Source organism: Capsicum annuum, chromosome 8 (genome assembly GCF_002878395.1).
Source record: "Capsicum annuum cultivar UCD-10X-F1 chromosome 8, UCD10Xv1.1, whole genome shotgun sequence".
NCBI classification, from domain to species: domain Eukaryota; kingdom Viridiplantae; phylum Streptophyta; class Magnoliopsida; order Solanales; family Solanaceae; genus Capsicum; species Capsicum annuum.
In genome coordinates this window covers 160,230,430-160,248,249 of record NC_061118.1, presented here as the reverse complement: position 1 = coordinate 160,248,249, position 17,820 = coordinate 160,230,430, and the positions used below count along the sequence as shown (strand labels likewise).

Sequence of the window (17,820 nt, the reverse complement as noted above, 5' to 3'; positions counted from 1 at the left end):
GCCTATTAAATGTTAAGTGTAGTACTTAAAGATAGGTCGGTTAAGAAAAATCTAGCTAACATATATATATATATATATATACTTGTAATCTCTATAATAAAAGAATAAGGGTTTTACACATCAAAAAAGTGATCTTCCTTCTTGGTTATCTCTTTTCTTTCTCTGTTTTACAGTACTGCATTCATAAAAGTTCATGGTTTCATCAGAAACCCTCACATCACAAATCTAAAGGAAAAGACTATAATGTCTTCCATGAGAAAAAAATTAAGAAAAGAATTAAATCAATGTTATAGACATTTAAGAAAAAAGTTAAAAAGTTCAAGATGTAAAACAAATCCCACGTATCGCAAGGAAGTATTACTGATAATGCAATGATCTCACAATCCATATAGAATAAGGGACCATTACCCTTAGTATGAATCTTTTGACTAGTCCCCAAGAAACTAGTGAATTAATGTGTGTCTATTTTTTATGGACAGTCTCCATCCACAAATCATCTTGGCTCTTAATTTACCCCACCTCCTCTGTCCCTTACCTTGATTTTTGATATTAGGAGTTATCTTAATCCAAAAGGGAGAAGAACTAGAATTGGTTTCTAATTCACTTACAATTTAATTTTAGTTTTGTTTTTTACGAGAGGTTTTCATCTTTACCTATAAAAAATCTGAAAACATCATTTGTTTCTATTCATTTTTAAGTGGCCACAAGATCTTAATATATTCTTCCAAGAGGGTTGTAGAATACTTACCTAACCAATACGTTACAATTTGAATTGTGTGTCACGAGTTTGAATTCCACTTATTAATGAGATTTTTTTCCCAACGACAAAGGAATCTACAGGCCAAGCATTTAGGTTTATATCCAACTTTCATATTAGCATTCCACCTCTAGTGTGCGCAGTAGCATGTGCACGAATCAAAATTAGTCATTATCGGATTGAAATTTTTGAATTTTTATTTGTTAAAATTCTTATCCTAACTCAATTTATTCGAAAGTCCAATTCGATTCAAAATTTTATTGTTTTGATTCGATTACGAATCGATTTTTTCAAATTTGAAATTACAACAATTATTTTTATTTCAACTTTAGAGCAAACAAACTAAATAAAATAAAATTTGGTCTTTAAGTAGCCTAAAGTAACATTGTATTGTAAGTTTAAAGTGGAATTAAAATCCAACCTCAATAATTTAAAACTCAGAAATACTATTATTAACAAAAGCAAACAGTGTAACTATAAAACTATTTTTCTAGTGTCAATATATGTGTAGATTTCAATTTTCGAATTGTGAACACCCAAAACCAAATTCGATTCGTAATATTCTAAAACTAAATTCGTAGATCGATTCAAATTGTATAATTCAAATCGAATTATCAAAATTTTTTCGAATTGATTTGGTTTGCACAACCCTAATGAGCAAGAGATTGTAAAATGTTGATGGTGTGATTTAGTACTTAATTATACTAATTTCCATTATTGATTAAAAAAAAAAGGTATAATATATAATCAATGCTGTTGAATTGAATTTTAATTTTCAAAAAACATATTAGCAACTTATCTTACACTGTTTAATCCAAACAGTAATTTGGCTTTGAAATATCAACATGGAAGCAACGTAGCTACCGTTGATGAGTGAGCATACCAATCTATTTTTTGAGCAGAAAGAAAGAAAAAGATCACACAACTTTATATCAGACAAAGCTGTCAGCTTTGTGACAGGGAAATAGATATGCACTCATTGTCCTTTTAATTAAAGTTGAGCATTTGCTACGAAGAAATGCCAAAAAAAAATTAAAAAAAAAATTATTGTCCTCTTTAGGGGATTTTTCGTTACTTTTCTTTAGGAAGGTGAAAGAATAAAAGAGCCGTATGAGATTGGGCGTCAAGGGTTCGTTGATTGTGATGGAGGAAACATACAATTGTAAGAGGAAGGCAAAACTTGTCTTTCAAGACCCCATCTAAAGGTACAAACAACATGAACTTGTATTATAGTATGGTGACTTGATCTCGACTCTCGAATCGAGGATCTCTCAGAAACAACCTCTCTACTTGTACTCTAACCTTTCCGGACTCCATCCACCCTCCTATGAGAATACAGTGGATATACTGCTATTGGAGACTTGGCCTCAACCATCTGCTCATAAAAGTGCATTACAAAATAAGCTGTGTGCGTTTGGTCCGAGGAGACATTTTCTATAAAAAAAAAAAAAAAAATCTTTGTTGTTTAGTTGGTGAGTGTAAAAGATTTAGCACCTTATTATAGATTATAATAGTAATATTAGCAAATGACTAGAGTAAAACAATGTCTACTCTTCCAGCCAATATGATGACAATTCCGCTCTGTATTGCATCCATAAAACATATCAAGTTTATAGGTGGCTGGCTGACTCTGGAGTACTTATTAAACTCAAGAATGACAATCAGTCAGTCTCATAGGAAAAACCTGATGCATTCACAAGACATTTCTCCACAAAGGCGAAAAATCAAAGTTAGTTTAAATTCAATTTACTAATCGATGACTAGACATTGGTCGGGAAGGGCTAGATACCGCAATGTAGTTGACCTCAATATTACATGGCAAAATTGCAGACTGAAACAACTTATAACAATAATAAGTTCTTGGATGTTTTTTCCCAACAGCCCAATATAAATTTGAGATATTACCAAGTCCTTATCTCTTCCGTAACTATGTATCCATATCAGATGTCAAGTCTGCCTCTCTACTATGGGCCGGGCAAATGGCAAAATTGGTTCATAATAGTTGCTATTCTTTTGGCACCTAAATCTGCATCTAAGATTCTTTTCCGATTTAACTTTTCAAAGTCTGCCTGAATCGACAATCCCAACAAACTCTGCTCTTACCATGGTAGCTGAGATGCACCAAAAAGTGACTACAGATAACATCTATCCGGTCTGGAAGTGTCAAAGCACCAGGAATACTTGCCTTGCAGCGCATTCACAGTTCTGACTTGGATTCCTCATCTTCTAATTGAGGATCACTAATGGCTTTTGGTGTTTCAGCAGGAGGTGCTGCCTGGTCTTGGGTTTCAAAGTCTTCTCCCAAGATCTTTGCAGTAACGCGTCTTGCTTCATAGTCAAGTTCTGGCCACTCTGCCACTATCCTCTTGGCACCCTACAAGATAAACAAGAAAAAGGTGGAGCAAATGATACAAAGGACAAACTGCAAGAAGAAGGTGTCGGGTTATGGATAATGAGACCACTGTCACGGTGAGGCAGCTCAGTTATTACCTGGAGCTTGGGTTCTTTTGTCATGGGATTATTGCAGAGGTCTATTGTTTTCGCCTTGGACTTTGTTGCATTACCACACCATGACTCACACCAAAGCCATTCTTGTGGGAGTGAAAAGATGGGTACAGTATGCTGAGCATAGTTTGGAAGATCCTGAGATACAAGGATTCTTATCAGTAGTAACACAACATAAGAGTAAAGAACAATATAATCATCATATTATGGAAACCACAAAGCTTGGCGGCAATGTCTCAACTACTAACATTGAAATGAAGAAGCAAAGAAATTTGATCAGAGAAGTATACATTGATTGCAAACTATGAAACTAAGCGTGGACAAATACCTAACATATGCATGGTAACTTGTCATTGACATAACTTATATCAGGTCTACTCGGTAGTCGTCTATTTACCAATAACATGTCTTGAATATAACCACTGATTAGCGCAAGAGCAAGAATTAACACAGAAGTGAGCAAATTAGTAGTTTTAAGTTGCTGAGCAAATGAAAAAATCAGGTTGAAAAAAGGGCATCTTAAGCCTCCACAGGTCAGGATAATAACGTTATACTATCTTCAGGATAATAACGTTATACTATCTTCTCTATTATAAATAATAATCTCTATATTTTCTTAAGTTCTCTAATCTGAAATGAAGAAAATATTAAAAATGATCAGATATCTGATTATAAAAAGGTCTATTTCCATTGCGTAAACTTGCACAAGGCACCGAGGAGAATGCAAAAACTGTAACCAAAACATTATCACTTGCTTCAAGTAAGTCAAAACAAAAAATGGAGATGGTTATGATGAGCCAGTGTTGCAGAATGATATGATGATTGCACATTAAAGCATTGACTTGCCTGATCCAGATTTGAAAGACTGTTTGGATCCTTGCTCAGGGTCTCATAAAACACTCGTAAATTATCTCCCGCAGCAGTCTCCCGGAATTTAAGCAGATCGACAACATATAGAGCACTGCATATAGCATTCACCATGGAAAGCTTGTTCATTTTTCAAATAACTGCAAGTGTTATATATGTCATTCAATATCTAAGAGCTAGTGATACCTAATATGGTATGGTCTGCCTCGTAAATGCTCCTTCCAGAAACCCTATTCAATAAATATAAAGAACATTAGTGAACAGCTAAGTCAGTAAATGAAAAAGCCTCAACAGCTGATGGGTAATTCAGTTCTCAGTTAAAAGGACAGATGAATAAGCAGAAAGAGAGTGATAAAATGATAGAAAGAAATGCCAATACTTGTTTCCAAAAACGATAGCCATCCATCTCCCTGTTGTTGTCACAGAATGGTGTGTACGCAAGGGGCCGCCCCTTCAAATCCATGTCATAAAGTTCTCCCATGTCGGTTCTTACAATTTGGTCAGCATCTACAAAGATAACCTGCACGATAACACATTACAGAAGTTCAATCAACTACACAACTAAAAAACTATGACCTGGAAGGGATAATGCATTGAATTCTAAAAAAGAAGGGGGGTGAATACCTTCTCCAATGCCAGGGGGAAAATGACATCAAGAAACAGAATTTTATATGCCCAAATTATTCTTTGTTTCTCCTTTTGTTTGTGCAGCCATGTAGGCCATTTGTATGTAATTAATTCATATTCAAAACCATATTCTTGAGCCATATGCGGGATTACATCCTAAAAGAACAAAGTATCTCATAAGTTCAGCAAGTAAACTTTATAGATTGAAACAAGCCGCTAGAAAGAATTAAAAGTGAAGAATGCAAGTTACCGAACCTTGAACTGAGGAGAGAGATAGTTTTTGATGAACCAGAATTTAACTGGCCGTTGAGTATTCTTCAGAACACTTAGTATCATTATTTTTAGGAAGCGTTCATATCTGCAATGTACATCTTAAAGCTGTTAGACACTGAAACTACAAACAAAGCAGAGAAATTAGGGAGAGCATATTAAAGGCTGACCTAAACTTCTTTTTTTAATGAGTAACATATAAGTCTGACCAAAACTATACAACTGTCCACAAATAATCAGGAAAGTAGGTATACAGTATAACATTAGAAGTGAAAAAGATATGAGAACAAATTAACATGGCAATAAGATTTTGTTTCTTTCTTGATTCTAATTCATATTAGAAATTTTTAAAAAAATGTCAAAACATTAGAAAAGACAAAGTATAGAATTGGTGTCATTGTATTTTCAAGAAAAAGTATAGGGTTGGTGGGGGGAGTGAACATCATACTAAGACAAAAGAAGTTGGGGCCACCTAAGGAGGGAACGTAGAAATACAGGGAAATATTAAGATGATTCCAAAACAGAAAACTCACAAATGTCCAGAAGCAACAGAGAATATGTTAATTGTCTTCCCATGACGATCACCAGTTACCTGCTCCTTGACAAGGTATAGAAAACTGTTTAACGTCATGATTCACTTTCTCTACATAACCTCATGAGTATGATTACTATCTTTGATGATTGAAACTTGAGGAGTTACCACTGCAGAGTTTTTACTCTTCTTTGATTGGCCACTGCCACCGATAAATCCAGAAGCCCATTTAAGAATATTAGAATTCCAACTGTTTTGGTTTCCCTGTGAATTAGAAAATTAGTATTAGAGTTACAGATCCATAATGAAATTTTCTGGAAAGGGAAACGTTTTACAAAATTAAGAAGAGGAGTTATCACCTTTTTCTTCTGTTGTGAATGGTTATCATCATCAGCAGAAACCAACAGTTTCTCATGTTCCTTGCCCTTTTTTTTGGTGACTTCCATATGAACAAGTTTACCACGCAAATCATCTATAATGATCCGTTTTGACAAAGTTGTTTCCTGACCACCATCATTATCATCTTTCAACGCATAAAGCTCCGAGCTTCTACCTGGAGCAAGCTGCAGGTACCAAACTCCAGGAAACGCTTTCATTTGCCAATAACCCAAATTGGCCATGACAAGTGTGTCAACCAAGTGCGGCGTACTTTTAGTGCCTAGGATTAGCTGAAGGCCTCTAGGAGGCTCCTGATCCTTCTCAGAGCAATGACCTGATCCAATGGTTTAGAAACTAGAACAATTAACTCATTTGCAAGAGGAACCATGGCATTGATTTTCTTTAGCCGATATCTCAGGTCACAGTTAGGGAATTAGCTCATTCACATTTCTTTAGCCAATATCTCAGGTCAAAGTTAGGGAATTATCTCATTCACAGTGAAACCATCACATTGTTCTTCTTTAGCTAATATCTCAGATTACTGAAGCAATTACATCAAATAGAGGCGAAACAAGTACCTGTTAGGACTAGTGCTTCAAGTTCATAAACTGCTTGTAGTGTCCTAGTCTCTCCTAGGTTTTCAAGCAATATATTATCTAGGTCATGGCTGCAAGTTTAGGCAGATATTAGACATCACTAAGTAGTCGAGCATATATGTCATAAGTATAAGTTCCACAATCTTTTACAATACTTACACAGCAACAACAGGCTCAACAAGCCATGGCTCAGGAACATCAAGATTCATAGTCAGCGTCTTAGAAGGTGGCATATTAGCAAAAAATGCTTTGGGACCATAAATGGTGTAATCTGTACTACTAAAGTCATCCTGCAAAATTAGCAAAAATGAGAGGGGGCCCAATATGTCTAATTGTTGGAAAGACAAATTTATCAAAAAAAGTTAAGGACTTGCAAAGCCAAGTTGCTCTGACATACCACGGATGGTAAAACATATCTGTAATAGTTCTTCAATGGAAGATCAACCAGTGAGCTCTGCAAGTAAAAAAGATAATGTGATTTTCTTAACCCTGAGTTTACCAACAAAGCCATTACGTTGGGATCTTTCATACGATTAATTACAGAGGCAATATACCTCAGGACATGCAAACATTTTAGATGTTTCGTTAATTAATATAGAGGCAAGACAATAATCAACATACCTTAGGACATGGAAATATTTTGGAGACAAAATGCAAAATATTCAAGTTAAACCTAACTAAGTAGAAAATTTGCAAAGACCAACTTTTGATTGAATGTTATTACAATTTGTTTAGACTGCTAAATGAGCAAGTTAAATAATGAAGGGCCCATTGCAACTCTCAGCACCCATTTCTGACTGTCAAAAGCAAGATAGCAAGAGTACTAACATTTCATATTTGGAGCATCCTAATTACAAAAGGAACATAAAATTATCGAACGACCATCTTCAAATTCAGCCAACAACAACAAGAAAATACCCACTGTAATCCCACAAGTGGAGTCGGGGGAGGGTAGGATGTAGACAGACCTTGCGCCTACATTTCAGTCCAGCCATCCCTCACAACTCAAACAATAACTGCATAAAAGTTTCAGTAGCTTCAAAACTAGGTACTTTCATCTTCTCAAAGACTAGCAAGGAGAAACTATCAGACTTAATTTGCTTTCTAAACTCTGCATGGACATTCACCACATACGTGGATGATATATGAAACTGTTTAGACTCTCCGTCTTTCGCTCGCTTTGTTGGTGCATAAGGATGAGAGATCTACAAGAAGAATAACTCCTAGGGGATTGCAGAATGAAAAGTATTTTTTATAACAGTGGTGTCTGGGTCAGCTTGAGCGCACCTCAACTAATAAATGAAAAGTGATTTCTTGTGGAAATGTTCCCTTTTACCATCATAATGTTGTCAAGCTTAAAACCCACCATTTATTCTTATCTAGCGTCAAGCTTAAAACCTACCATTTATTCTTATCTAGCGCCCTACATTTGATTATAAAACGTTGCACTGATGTTGGCTAATTTTCCTTCTTCTCTGATGCCATGCATCTTTTATGTGACCAAGCCCAAGGACAAACCAGTCTTCAGACCTTAAAATCCCCATTAGTCCTGCCAGGACAACCCCACACACACAAGTGATAAATTGTAGAGTAGAGCGCAGTACAGCGGCAGTTCCACATGCCAGTACCAAATATGGGAAAGTGCAGCTTTTTCTAAATAAAGTAGCGATCATTTTCTAAACAAGGAAAGCAACTCACCATGGGGTTAAGTACAAGCCTCATGCTTGGCCGAATGGACTTTGACACAAGCCGAAGAAGAGAAGCCAACTTTTGACCAGATGAGCTCAAGGGGTCGATGACAGCATCAATATGAATGCTGGAACTTTCATTTTCTAAAACAACAGCACTGCAAGAAAACACGTTAAGAACATTGATTTAATATAATGTAAATTCCAAAACAAAAAAGAATTCATATCAGCCAAAATTGTGCATCTTCCAGCGGAGTGTTCTTCGTCTTTTCGGGGTAAGAAAGTCAACATGAAGTCCATGGCTTATGTACATGCAGAATATTTTTGTTTGATAATGCATCTTCTACACATACTACATGTCTACACCATGACTGAACTTTGAGCACATTGTCCAAGTTTATGTATACTCAAGGACCAAGGTACAGATATTCTAAAACCCTTAAGCAAGCTCAACCTTATGCAAGACTAAACAATGAGAGCCCAGCTGCATCCTTCTCAGACCCCCAAAGACGAGAGAAAAGTAAAGAAACTAGATTCTGGTCTTGATGCCACAATTTAGAAAGATACAGCACAAGGAAGAAAGACAGTATTGTTACATGACAGTGAGGTGCTGCATCTTGGGTTAGTGAGGTGATAGAATTGTTTATTACGTGCCTACAGAGAACTCTAAATGAAATAGTAATAAAATATACTATATGACTCCTTGTATTGGAGTTTTAGCAAATAAGAAAATTGCCTAATATTGGAATTCTTTATTATTATGAAATCATAACTAAATACTCTGCAGAACCGGTCAGAACTGGTTTAAAATAGTTAAATCAGTTGGTCAAACGCCCATCGGTGTTCAGATTCCGGCAACACCAAGAAGAAGCTTCGGCGACTTTCCGGCGACGCAAAGCTAACTTCTTTCCGGTGACTGTACTTCCGGCAACCAATTTCTACTTCAAAATTGCCTTGAACAGCACGCGTAGAACCTGGTGACATCTGAACTTTACTTTGTACATACTCTTTACAGTCTAGTGCTTGGTAATTGTTATTTCAGCTACTTGTGTTTTTAGTTGTGCCCGATTTACTCAGAGGTAGATATTACTGTGTTTTTTTTGTGCGTGCCCGCGACGGGATTTCTATGTATCCCAGTGAATTCTAACCTTGAATTTTATTTCTTGAATTTTATTTTATTTCTTTATTTTTCTGGTATCTGTTGTGCTTGAATTTTGGCTGCATTTTGTGCTTTGTGTGTGCCTTTTATTGTTACTGTTGTTTTAGCCTTTGCTGTATTTTGTGTTGAGTAGTGGCTTGGGTGGCTCATGGTAGAATAGGGTCATGTCCTGGGGGTCATGGTGGGCTGGGGGTGGGTTCGGGGGCTGGTGTTGGGTTAGGTTCGAGATTTGGAGTGCGAAGTATTAAGGGAGGGGATAAGAGAGTTGATATTTTGAGGGTAGAATCGTGGAACATTGGGACCCTGCAGGGTAAGTCGATAGAATTAGTTAAGATTCTTAGGAAGAGAAAGATTAATATTGCGTGTGTTGAGGAGACCAAGTGGGTAGGTTCCAAGGCTAGGGATGTAGATGGGTACAAGTTGTGGTATTCAGGTAGTGATAGGCGTAGAAATGGCGTAGGCATCTTGGTGGACGAGGAGCTTAGCGGGCAGGTAGTGGAGGTGAAAAGGGTTAGTGATAGGGTTATGTCTATCAAGTTGGTTTGGGGGGGGTTTACTTTGAACATTTGTAGTGCGTATGCGCCACAGGTGGGCCCGGACGAGGAGGAGAAGAAGAGTTTTTGGGAGGTTTTGGATGAGGTGGTTAGAGGCGTGCCTAGTTCGGAGAAGATTTTCATAGAAGGGGATTTCAACGGGCATATCGGGTCTTTGTAGTTAGGGTACGATGATGTGCATGGGGGCTTTGGGTTAGGGGTTAGGAATGACGAGGGAGCTGCTCTCTTGGATTTTGTGAGGGCCTTTGGATTGGTGGTAGTGAATTCCAGCTTTCTGAAGAAGGAAGAGCATTTGGTTACTTTCCGTAGTAGGGTAGCCAAGACCCAGATTGACTTTCTGCTGCTTAGGAAGGAAGATAGAGCTTTGTGCAAGGATTGTAAGGTAATCCCGAGTGAGTATCTTGCGACCCTGTATAGACTCCTAGTGATGGACTTGACTATCAAGAAGGGCAAGTTGAGGTGGGGTGAGAAGGGTAGACCTAGAGTTAGGTGGGGTAGTCTGACTCCGGATAGTGCTTTAGAGATAGGGGTGAAGTTGGAGGCGAAGGAGGTGTGGGAGTACCGGGGGAATGTGGATAGTATGTGGGATAGGGTTGTTGGTTGCATCAGGGAGTCTGCTAGGGAAGTGTTGGGTGTTTCGAGGGGTTGGTCTGGCCGGTTTCAGGGGGATTGGTGGTGGAATGAAGATGTTAAGAAGAAGGTGGAGTCAAAGAAGGCGGCTTACGGTAAGCTGGTTGAGAGCAAGAATGAAGAAGAGAAGCGGGTGAACAGGGAGGAGTACAAGTTAGCTAAAAAGGAGGCTAAGCTAGCAGTTACGGCTGCTAAGACAGCAGCTTTTGAGAGTTTGTATAAGGGGTTAGAGGAGAAAGGCAGGGAGAAGAGGTTGTTTAGGCTGGCCAAGGTTAGGGAGAGGAAGGGTCGTGATCTGGACCAGGTGAAGTGCATTAAGGGGGAGGATGGCAGAGTTTTGGTGGAAGACGCCCTCATTAAGAAAAGATGGCAGTCGTATTTCCATAGGCTCTTGAATAATGAAGGGGACAAAGGTGTTGTGTTAGGGATGTTAGAGCTTTCCGGGGAGTGTAGCGACTTTGGCTTTTGTCGACGTTTTAAGGTAGAGGAGGTCAGTGAGGCTATTCGCAAGATGCGAAGGGGCAAGGCGACGGGGCGCGACGAGATTCGGGTGGATTTTTGGAAGTTCTCTGGCAGGACAGGGTTAAGGTGGCTGACCAACTTGTTTAACAATATTTTCAAGTCAGCAAAGATGTCTGAGGCGTGGAGATGGAGCACGATAATTCCCTTATATAAGAACAAGGGTGACATTCAGAGTTGCAATAACTACCAGGGTATTAAGTTGTTGAGTCACACGATGAAGATTTAGGAGAGGGTGGTGGAGCGGAGGTTGAGGAAGATTGTGCCTAGTTCGGAGAATTAATTTGGTTTTATGCCTGATCGCTCCACGACTGAGGCAACTCACCTTGTGCGGAGACTGATAGAGCAGTATAGATAGAGAAAGAGAATCTTCACATGGTGTTTATTGACTTGGAAAAGGCGTATGACAAGGTCCCTAGAAGGTTCTTTGGAGATGCTTGGAGGCCAGAGGGGTCCCGGTGGCGTACATCAGAGCGCTTGAGGACATGTATAAGGGAGCAAAAACTCGGGTAAGGACTGTGGAAGGAGATTCTGAACATTTTCCGGTCTTAACAGGGTTGCACCAGGGATCAACTCTTAGTTCGTTTTTATTCAATTTGGTGATGGATGTGTTGACGCGGAATATACAAGGCGAGGTGCGAGGTGCCTTGATGTATGCTTTTTACAGATGATATAGTTTTGATTGATGAGTTGCGACAAGGGGTTAATGATAAGCTGGAGGTTTGGAGACAAACCTTGGAGTCTAAAGGTTTTCGGTTGAGCAGGAGCAAGACGAAGTACTTGAAATGCAAGTTTAGTGACTCGAGGCACGAGGAGGAGATGGTAGTGAAGTTGGATTCTTAGGTGGTTTGCAAGAGGGATAGTTTTAAGTATCTTGGGTCTATGATTCAGGGGAATGGAGAGATAGATGAGGATGTTTCTCACCGTATTGGGGCTAGTTGGATGAAATGGAGGCTCGCTTCAGGTATTTTATGCGATAAGAAGGTGCCCCACAAGCTAAAAGGCAAATTCAATAGAATTGCAATCCGACCTTTTATGTTGTATGGAGCGGAGTGTTGGCCGGTTAAGAATTCTCATATCCAGAAGTTGAAAGTGGCGGAAATGAGGATGTTGCGTTGGATGTGTGGTTTCACAAGGGCTGACAGGGTTAGGAATGATATTATTCGAGAGAAGGTGGGAGTGGTATCTGTGGAGGAAAAACTACGGGAAGTGAGGTTGAGATGGTTTGTTCATGGATGAGGAGCGGTACAGATGCCCCAGTTCGTAGGTGTGAGAGGTTGGCCTTGAAAGATTTCAAGCGGGGTAGGGGTAGACCGAAGAAATACCGGAGAGAAGTGATAAAGTGTGACATGGAACAGTTACAGTTGACTAAGGACATGACCCTGGATAGGAAGATATGGAGGAAAAACATTAGGATAGAGGGCTAAGGGTGTGGATAAGTCGTAGCCAGTAATTAGATGGACTTTGGTGTTCTTTATTTGGCAATGTACAATCTTCTATAGATGTCGTACCTATGTTATTTTATCATGTTCCTTGCTTTTGATGCTTTTGTATACTGTCTTTAATCTTGAGCCGAGGGTCTATCGGAAACAGCCTCTCTACCTCTTTAGAGGTAGTGGTATGGACTGCGTACACTCTACCCTCCCCAGACCCCACTTTGTGGGAATATACTGGGTTTGTTGTTGTTGTATTCTTAATGATTATCTTGAAAACAAGGAAACTTTCAAACATTGAAGACTAGAAATTTGTGGGACTTAAGGATCATATCTCAAAACTTTCAACGACAAGTAAACTTACCTAGAGCCCCTATCTTTTAGAACATAAGTTCAATTATGGGATTAAAGAGTTTTGCTTTAACTCTTTTGATTGACACTTTTTATCTTATTCATGTAGATACCTGTAGATTTTATCACTATTAATGGTATCTACAAGGATATTTTTTTTCCTTTCTCCTATGCAGTATTTATCTATGAACCCTCTTGGATCCTTCTGTTGCTATAATAATAGTGTAGAGATATTTTTTTTTCCTTTCTCCTATGTAGTATTTATCTATGAACCCTCTTGGGTCCTTCTGTTGCTACAATAATACATACCCTTTTATACATAAACGAGTCATAAAATCATGTGTTGTGCATGGGCTCAAAGATTCATTTTCTTCCCTATTCTTCATTTTCCAGATCCTATTTAACAAAGGATTCAATGTTTATAATTAGAGTTCAAAAAAAAAAAAAAGAAACAGACATGTTGATGATCACCAGCCTGTTTCGTGCCATTCCCTCTTATTAGATAGTAATTACAAAATTGAGATTAATATCTATGTCAGCAAGGTCAAACACATGAACAAACCCTTAAGTAGTGTTGTCAAAGGGGCATTTAATCCCTGAAGCAAAGCGCAAAACATATTGAGGGCTTTGCCTCGCTAATGTGTGCTTCAATGTCGTCATCAAGACTCTAAGTCATACTTTTTCAGACTAATGTGCCTCTCCTCCTCAAGAGGCAACACTAAATAATTGATATTTCAGTTTATCTTAAAAGAAAATTCACATTCTTTGTCCATATTTGTTGTTCATGCTTGTTATTAGTAGTCTTGTACTACACATACGTATTAGTATTTTTTTCTCCATTTGCATCTTTCTTTCATTAAAGCCCACACCTTATTTGCGTTTTACGCTTAAAGCCCCAACATACCTTAGAACTTAATACTGCCCTCATAAATAACTCTTTCAGTGAAAAAAGAAAATCCACACCATCAATCAAATGTGTATTCACAAAATGGTGGATTTGACATGTGTTACCTGTATGTTGCAGACAGAAGTTCAAAGCGAGCACCTTCAGAATTTCGATCCCTCATAGCAATTGAAGATGAGACGGACATGACAATGTCACTGAGGAATTTACTGCAATATCACAAAAAGAATAGCACAATGAAGAAAAAATGTGGAGGACCTAAAATTGAAGAAATAACCAAAGCACTCATTAGCTACTTCAGTAAAAATGATCCTTGGGAAATTGAATGATAACTAGGTCCACAAACCAAAGGTCTATACTTATTCTTATGCTGGTCAAGCACTTCATCAAAACTTAAAGTAAATTAAATTATTAGAATGGCTCATTAAAATTCAAATCCTGCAGAATGATTCTACCAGTCAAAGAGAATAAATCTTTAGATGGAAAAGACAATTGTGTTGATATGACCCCAAGTACAAAGTCATCAAGAAGGCCTTTTTGAAAGAAAAAAAATTATAAAGGGGAGAGAGGAAGGGGAAATGGAGGAGGAAATTACAAGGTAGGTAATCGAACTTCCACCAATAAGGTAAAGTTCATGTGGCCAACGAACTAGACTACTAAGATTCCCGAGTCATTAACAAGGCTAGTTGACTAAAGACACACGATAAGCCTCTACGGAAATTACAATATCCCACCTTGTATAAACTTAACAAAAGAAGGCTCAGTTTTCTAGAAAGAAGTCACAGGAATGTGTCATCTAACAGTGGCATAAAGCTTCAAAAGAGATCATTTGCGGGGTAACAAACTTGAGTAATATGTGAATAACCGTGTTTTTGTTAGGGGCTGTAGCTGTAGATATGATACATCAGGCCCTTATTTGGGGTGCTGATGAATATAACATGTTGCCAATTTCAAAAAAATATGTGAATAATCGTGATCGATTGTGAGGTCATCATCTGACTTCTGGGGAACCTAGTTTTAAGAAGAAGTTTGCAGAACTTGAAGACACGACTCATATATGGAAGTTCCACTATATAGGACTGCATATAGTATAGATATGCAGACATCACCAGCATATCCATAAAGGGAAGAGCAGTTGTTTCTTGAAAGGAAACAGGGGTATCAAACTTGAAAAACCTTTCATGTCTTCCTTATAAGCAGTAAAAAGCAGGTGTTCAAATTAGCATAGAGAAGAAAGTGAGAAGGAACACGCTGAAGAACACAAAGCACAAACCTTGTTAGCATATCAGGGTCGATGTCCACCCACTCTACTTCTTCAATTATTTCCACTATATGCTTTATTCTTTGCTTAAATTCCAGAGACTCCAAAAGTTGCAAATCATGGCTCAAGAATGATATGTCGTCAACCAGGCTAATCACCTATTAAAGTGGTCAAAGAACGTTGACTTAACACAGAACAATCTAAAAGCCTGTTTGGATTGGCTTATTTTGAGTGCTTTTAAGCCAAAATAGCTTTTAAGCACTTTTGGAGTATTTGGGTAAATTAAAGAAGTGCTTATAAGCACTTGGTTTTAGGCTAAATGCTAAAAATAAGCCAAAAGCCAAAAGTCAATCCAAACAGGCACTAATTTCATCAAAACTGATTAAAAGAATGTCTCTTCAAAGCACACCAACACTCTGAAGATCATGAAGATGGGATCTCAAAAATCAAAATAGTCTTGGACGACAAAAATTCCACAAGAATCCATATTTCAAATTAATGCAATTGACACAAGTCAAACTCACCCTCCCATTTGTAATAACTGCATTGGCACCATACTCCAAACCAACTTGTCCAAACAAAAACTTCCCCACCTGTAAATGTATTAAAAATGAAGGATAAATGAAGAGCCTATTCAGAAAGCACGCATCTACTCAATTCCGTAGCCCCATAGCCCCCAACGAAAACTAAGAGTTCATATTGGTATTGTTGGTGTCTCTCTGAATGCTTTGCCCATAGAGTTCACAAGTTAAATGGGTAGTGTTATTCTCTAATCTGAGAAACTGGCGTCTAATGATAAAAATTTGTTTAACAACACTTTAGCAACTGGTTGATAGAAGGATTTAACTATTGATGCAGCTAACCCATGAAATAGGTCGAAAGCAAATTATGCTGTGCTGTCCACCCAATTATTTGGAAATGTTTTAAGGCATTTCAACTAAGCATAGCCAAGACACTATCAAAAAAAAGTAGATACAAATGGCATCCTAAGCATTTGCAACTTCTATCACCTGGAATTTATTCCCATATATTGGTCAGTTCCCATGTAGACACTTGATTAAATATAAGAACTAAGGCCATGGATGAGTTGATCTTGAGCTAAAACGGCCTTGGATGAGTAGTTGAATGGAATAACTAAAGCCAGGAATAGTCAGGTACCTTATTCAAGTGCATTTTCAGCTTCTCATCAGAAAGTCCAGAAAGAGCTGACTTGAGTCCTTTTGAGGACAATCCATTTGAATTAGCTAGTTCAAAGACCTTATCCATAAATGCCTCACCGTTTTCAGTGCCCGCAGAGGATGCATGCAAATTTTCATGTTGGTATAACAAGCAAATTTGGTCCAGGAACTGCAGAGCGCCTTTCTTGTGACTACAAGTCGTGTCATTCAATGCAAGATAAAAGAAAGAAAAGTTACAGTTTAATGAAGCCATTAAGAGAAAAATCAGTGACCAAAGAAAAGATGCAGAAGAACCAGTACAGACCTATATGAGGAGGCTGTGATTTGGAAAACTTTCATGAAAAGAAAGCTTGGTGAACGAAAATCATGAATGGAGTTAAACAGCATCCCCAAGCGTCCATTTGTGGTGCCTGCCATCTGCAGAAGATTCCAAATACTTAATTCACGCAACCAAGGGTACTTCAACAACAACAATAACAAACCCAGTATATATTCCCATCTAGTGGGGTCTGGGGAGGGTAGAATGTATGCAGTCCATACCACTCCCTCTAAAGAAGTAGTCCGATAGACCCCCGGCTCAAGACAAAGGACAATATACAAAAACATCAAAAGCATGAAACATGATAAAACTAACATAGGTACAACATCCACAAAAATATTTTACATTACCAAACAAAGGACACCAAAGCCCTCCTAACTACTGATTACGATTCATTCACCCACCTTACCCCTCTATCCTAGTGTTTTTCCTCCAAACCTTCCTATCTAGGGTCATGTCCTCAGTGAGCTGTAACTGCTCCATGTCACGTTTAATCACTTCTCTCCAGTATTTCTTTGGTCTATCCCTACCCCGCTTGAAACCATCCAAGGCCAACCTCTCACACCTACGGACTGGGGCATCCATGCCCCTCCTCATCACATGACCAAACCATCTCAACCTCACTTCCCGCATTTTATCCTCCACCGACACCACTCCCACCTTCTCCCGAATAATTTCATTCCTAACCCTGTCAGCCCTTGTAAATCCACACATCCAACGCAACATCCTCATTTCCGCCACCTTCAACTTTTGGATATGAGAATTCTTAACCGGCAAATACTCCACTCCATACAACATAGCCGGATGGACAGCAACTCCATAGGATTTGCCTTTAAGCACACCTTCTTATCGCATAAAATTCCCGAAGCGAACCTCCATTTCATCCAACCTGCCCCAACACGGTGAGAGACATCCTTATCTATCTCTCCATTCCCCTGAATCGTAGACCCAAGATACTTAAAACTATCCCTCTTGCAAACCGCCTGAGAGTCCAACTTCACTACCACCTCATCCTCTTGCCTCGAGTCACTAAACTTGCACTCCAAATACTCCATCTTGGTCCTACTCAATCTGAAACCTTTAGATTCCAGGGTTTGTCTCCAAACCTCCAGCTTATCATTAATACCTTGTCACGACTCATTAATCAAAACTACATCATCTCTGAGGTAGTGATATTTAGAAATAACAAATAATGAAGAACGCTATACACACACACACACCTCATCTCTGAGGTAGTGGTACGGACTGTGTATACTCTATCCTCCCCAGCCTCACTTGGAGGGAATATACTA

The 17,820-nt window shown here is 38.5% G+C and overlaps 1 protein-coding gene across 4 annotated transcripts in view; it reads right to left on the bottom strand.

Annotated features, from left to right (window-relative positions):
- Positions 1-1,801: 1,801 nt before the first annotated feature.
- The window catches only part of LOC107839924 (UDP-glucose:glycoprotein glucosyltransferase), a 29,297-nt gene continuing 13,278 nt past the window's right edge, over positions 1,802-17,820 (bottom strand). The window contains exons 19-38 of one of the 4 annotated variants that reach the window (XM_016683592.2): positions 16,514-16,626; positions 16,190-16,400; positions 15,556-15,624; positions 15,044-15,189; positions 13,878-13,979; positions 8,231-8,378; positions 6,930-6,986; positions 6,692-6,822; positions 6,515-6,603; positions 5,918-6,270; positions 5,727-5,822; positions 5,560-5,624; positions 5,012-5,114; positions 4,754-4,912; positions 4,509-4,649; positions 4,316-4,359; positions 4,109-4,223; positions 3,248-3,400; positions 2,943-3,131; positions 1,802-2,191 (exon numbers count right to left, since the gene is read on the bottom strand). In XM_016683592.2, the coding sequence (XP_016539078.2) occupies positions 2,955-3,131; positions 3,248-3,400; positions 4,109-4,223; positions 4,316-4,359; positions 4,509-4,649; positions 4,754-4,912; positions 5,012-5,114; positions 5,560-5,624; positions 5,727-5,822; positions 5,918-6,270; positions 6,515-6,603; positions 6,692-6,822; positions 6,930-6,986; positions 8,231-8,378; positions 13,878-13,979; positions 15,044-15,189; positions 15,556-15,624; positions 16,190-16,400; positions 16,514-16,626 (2,472 nt within the window). In that variant the 3' untranslated portion in view covers positions 1,802-2,191; positions 2,943-2,954. Of the gene's footprint in view, positions 2,192-2,431; positions 3,132-3,247; positions 3,401-4,108; positions 4,224-4,315; positions 4,360-4,508; positions 4,650-4,753; positions 4,913-5,011; positions 5,115-5,559; positions 5,625-5,726; positions 5,823-5,917; positions 6,271-6,514; positions 6,604-6,691; positions 6,823-6,929; positions 6,987-8,230; positions 8,379-13,877; positions 13,980-15,043; positions 15,190-15,555; positions 15,625-16,189; positions 16,401-16,513; positions 16,627-17,820 lie in introns of those variants that run through there. The other 3 variants (XM_047394864.1, XM_016683590.2, XM_016683593.2) reach the window with 3 other exon arrangements.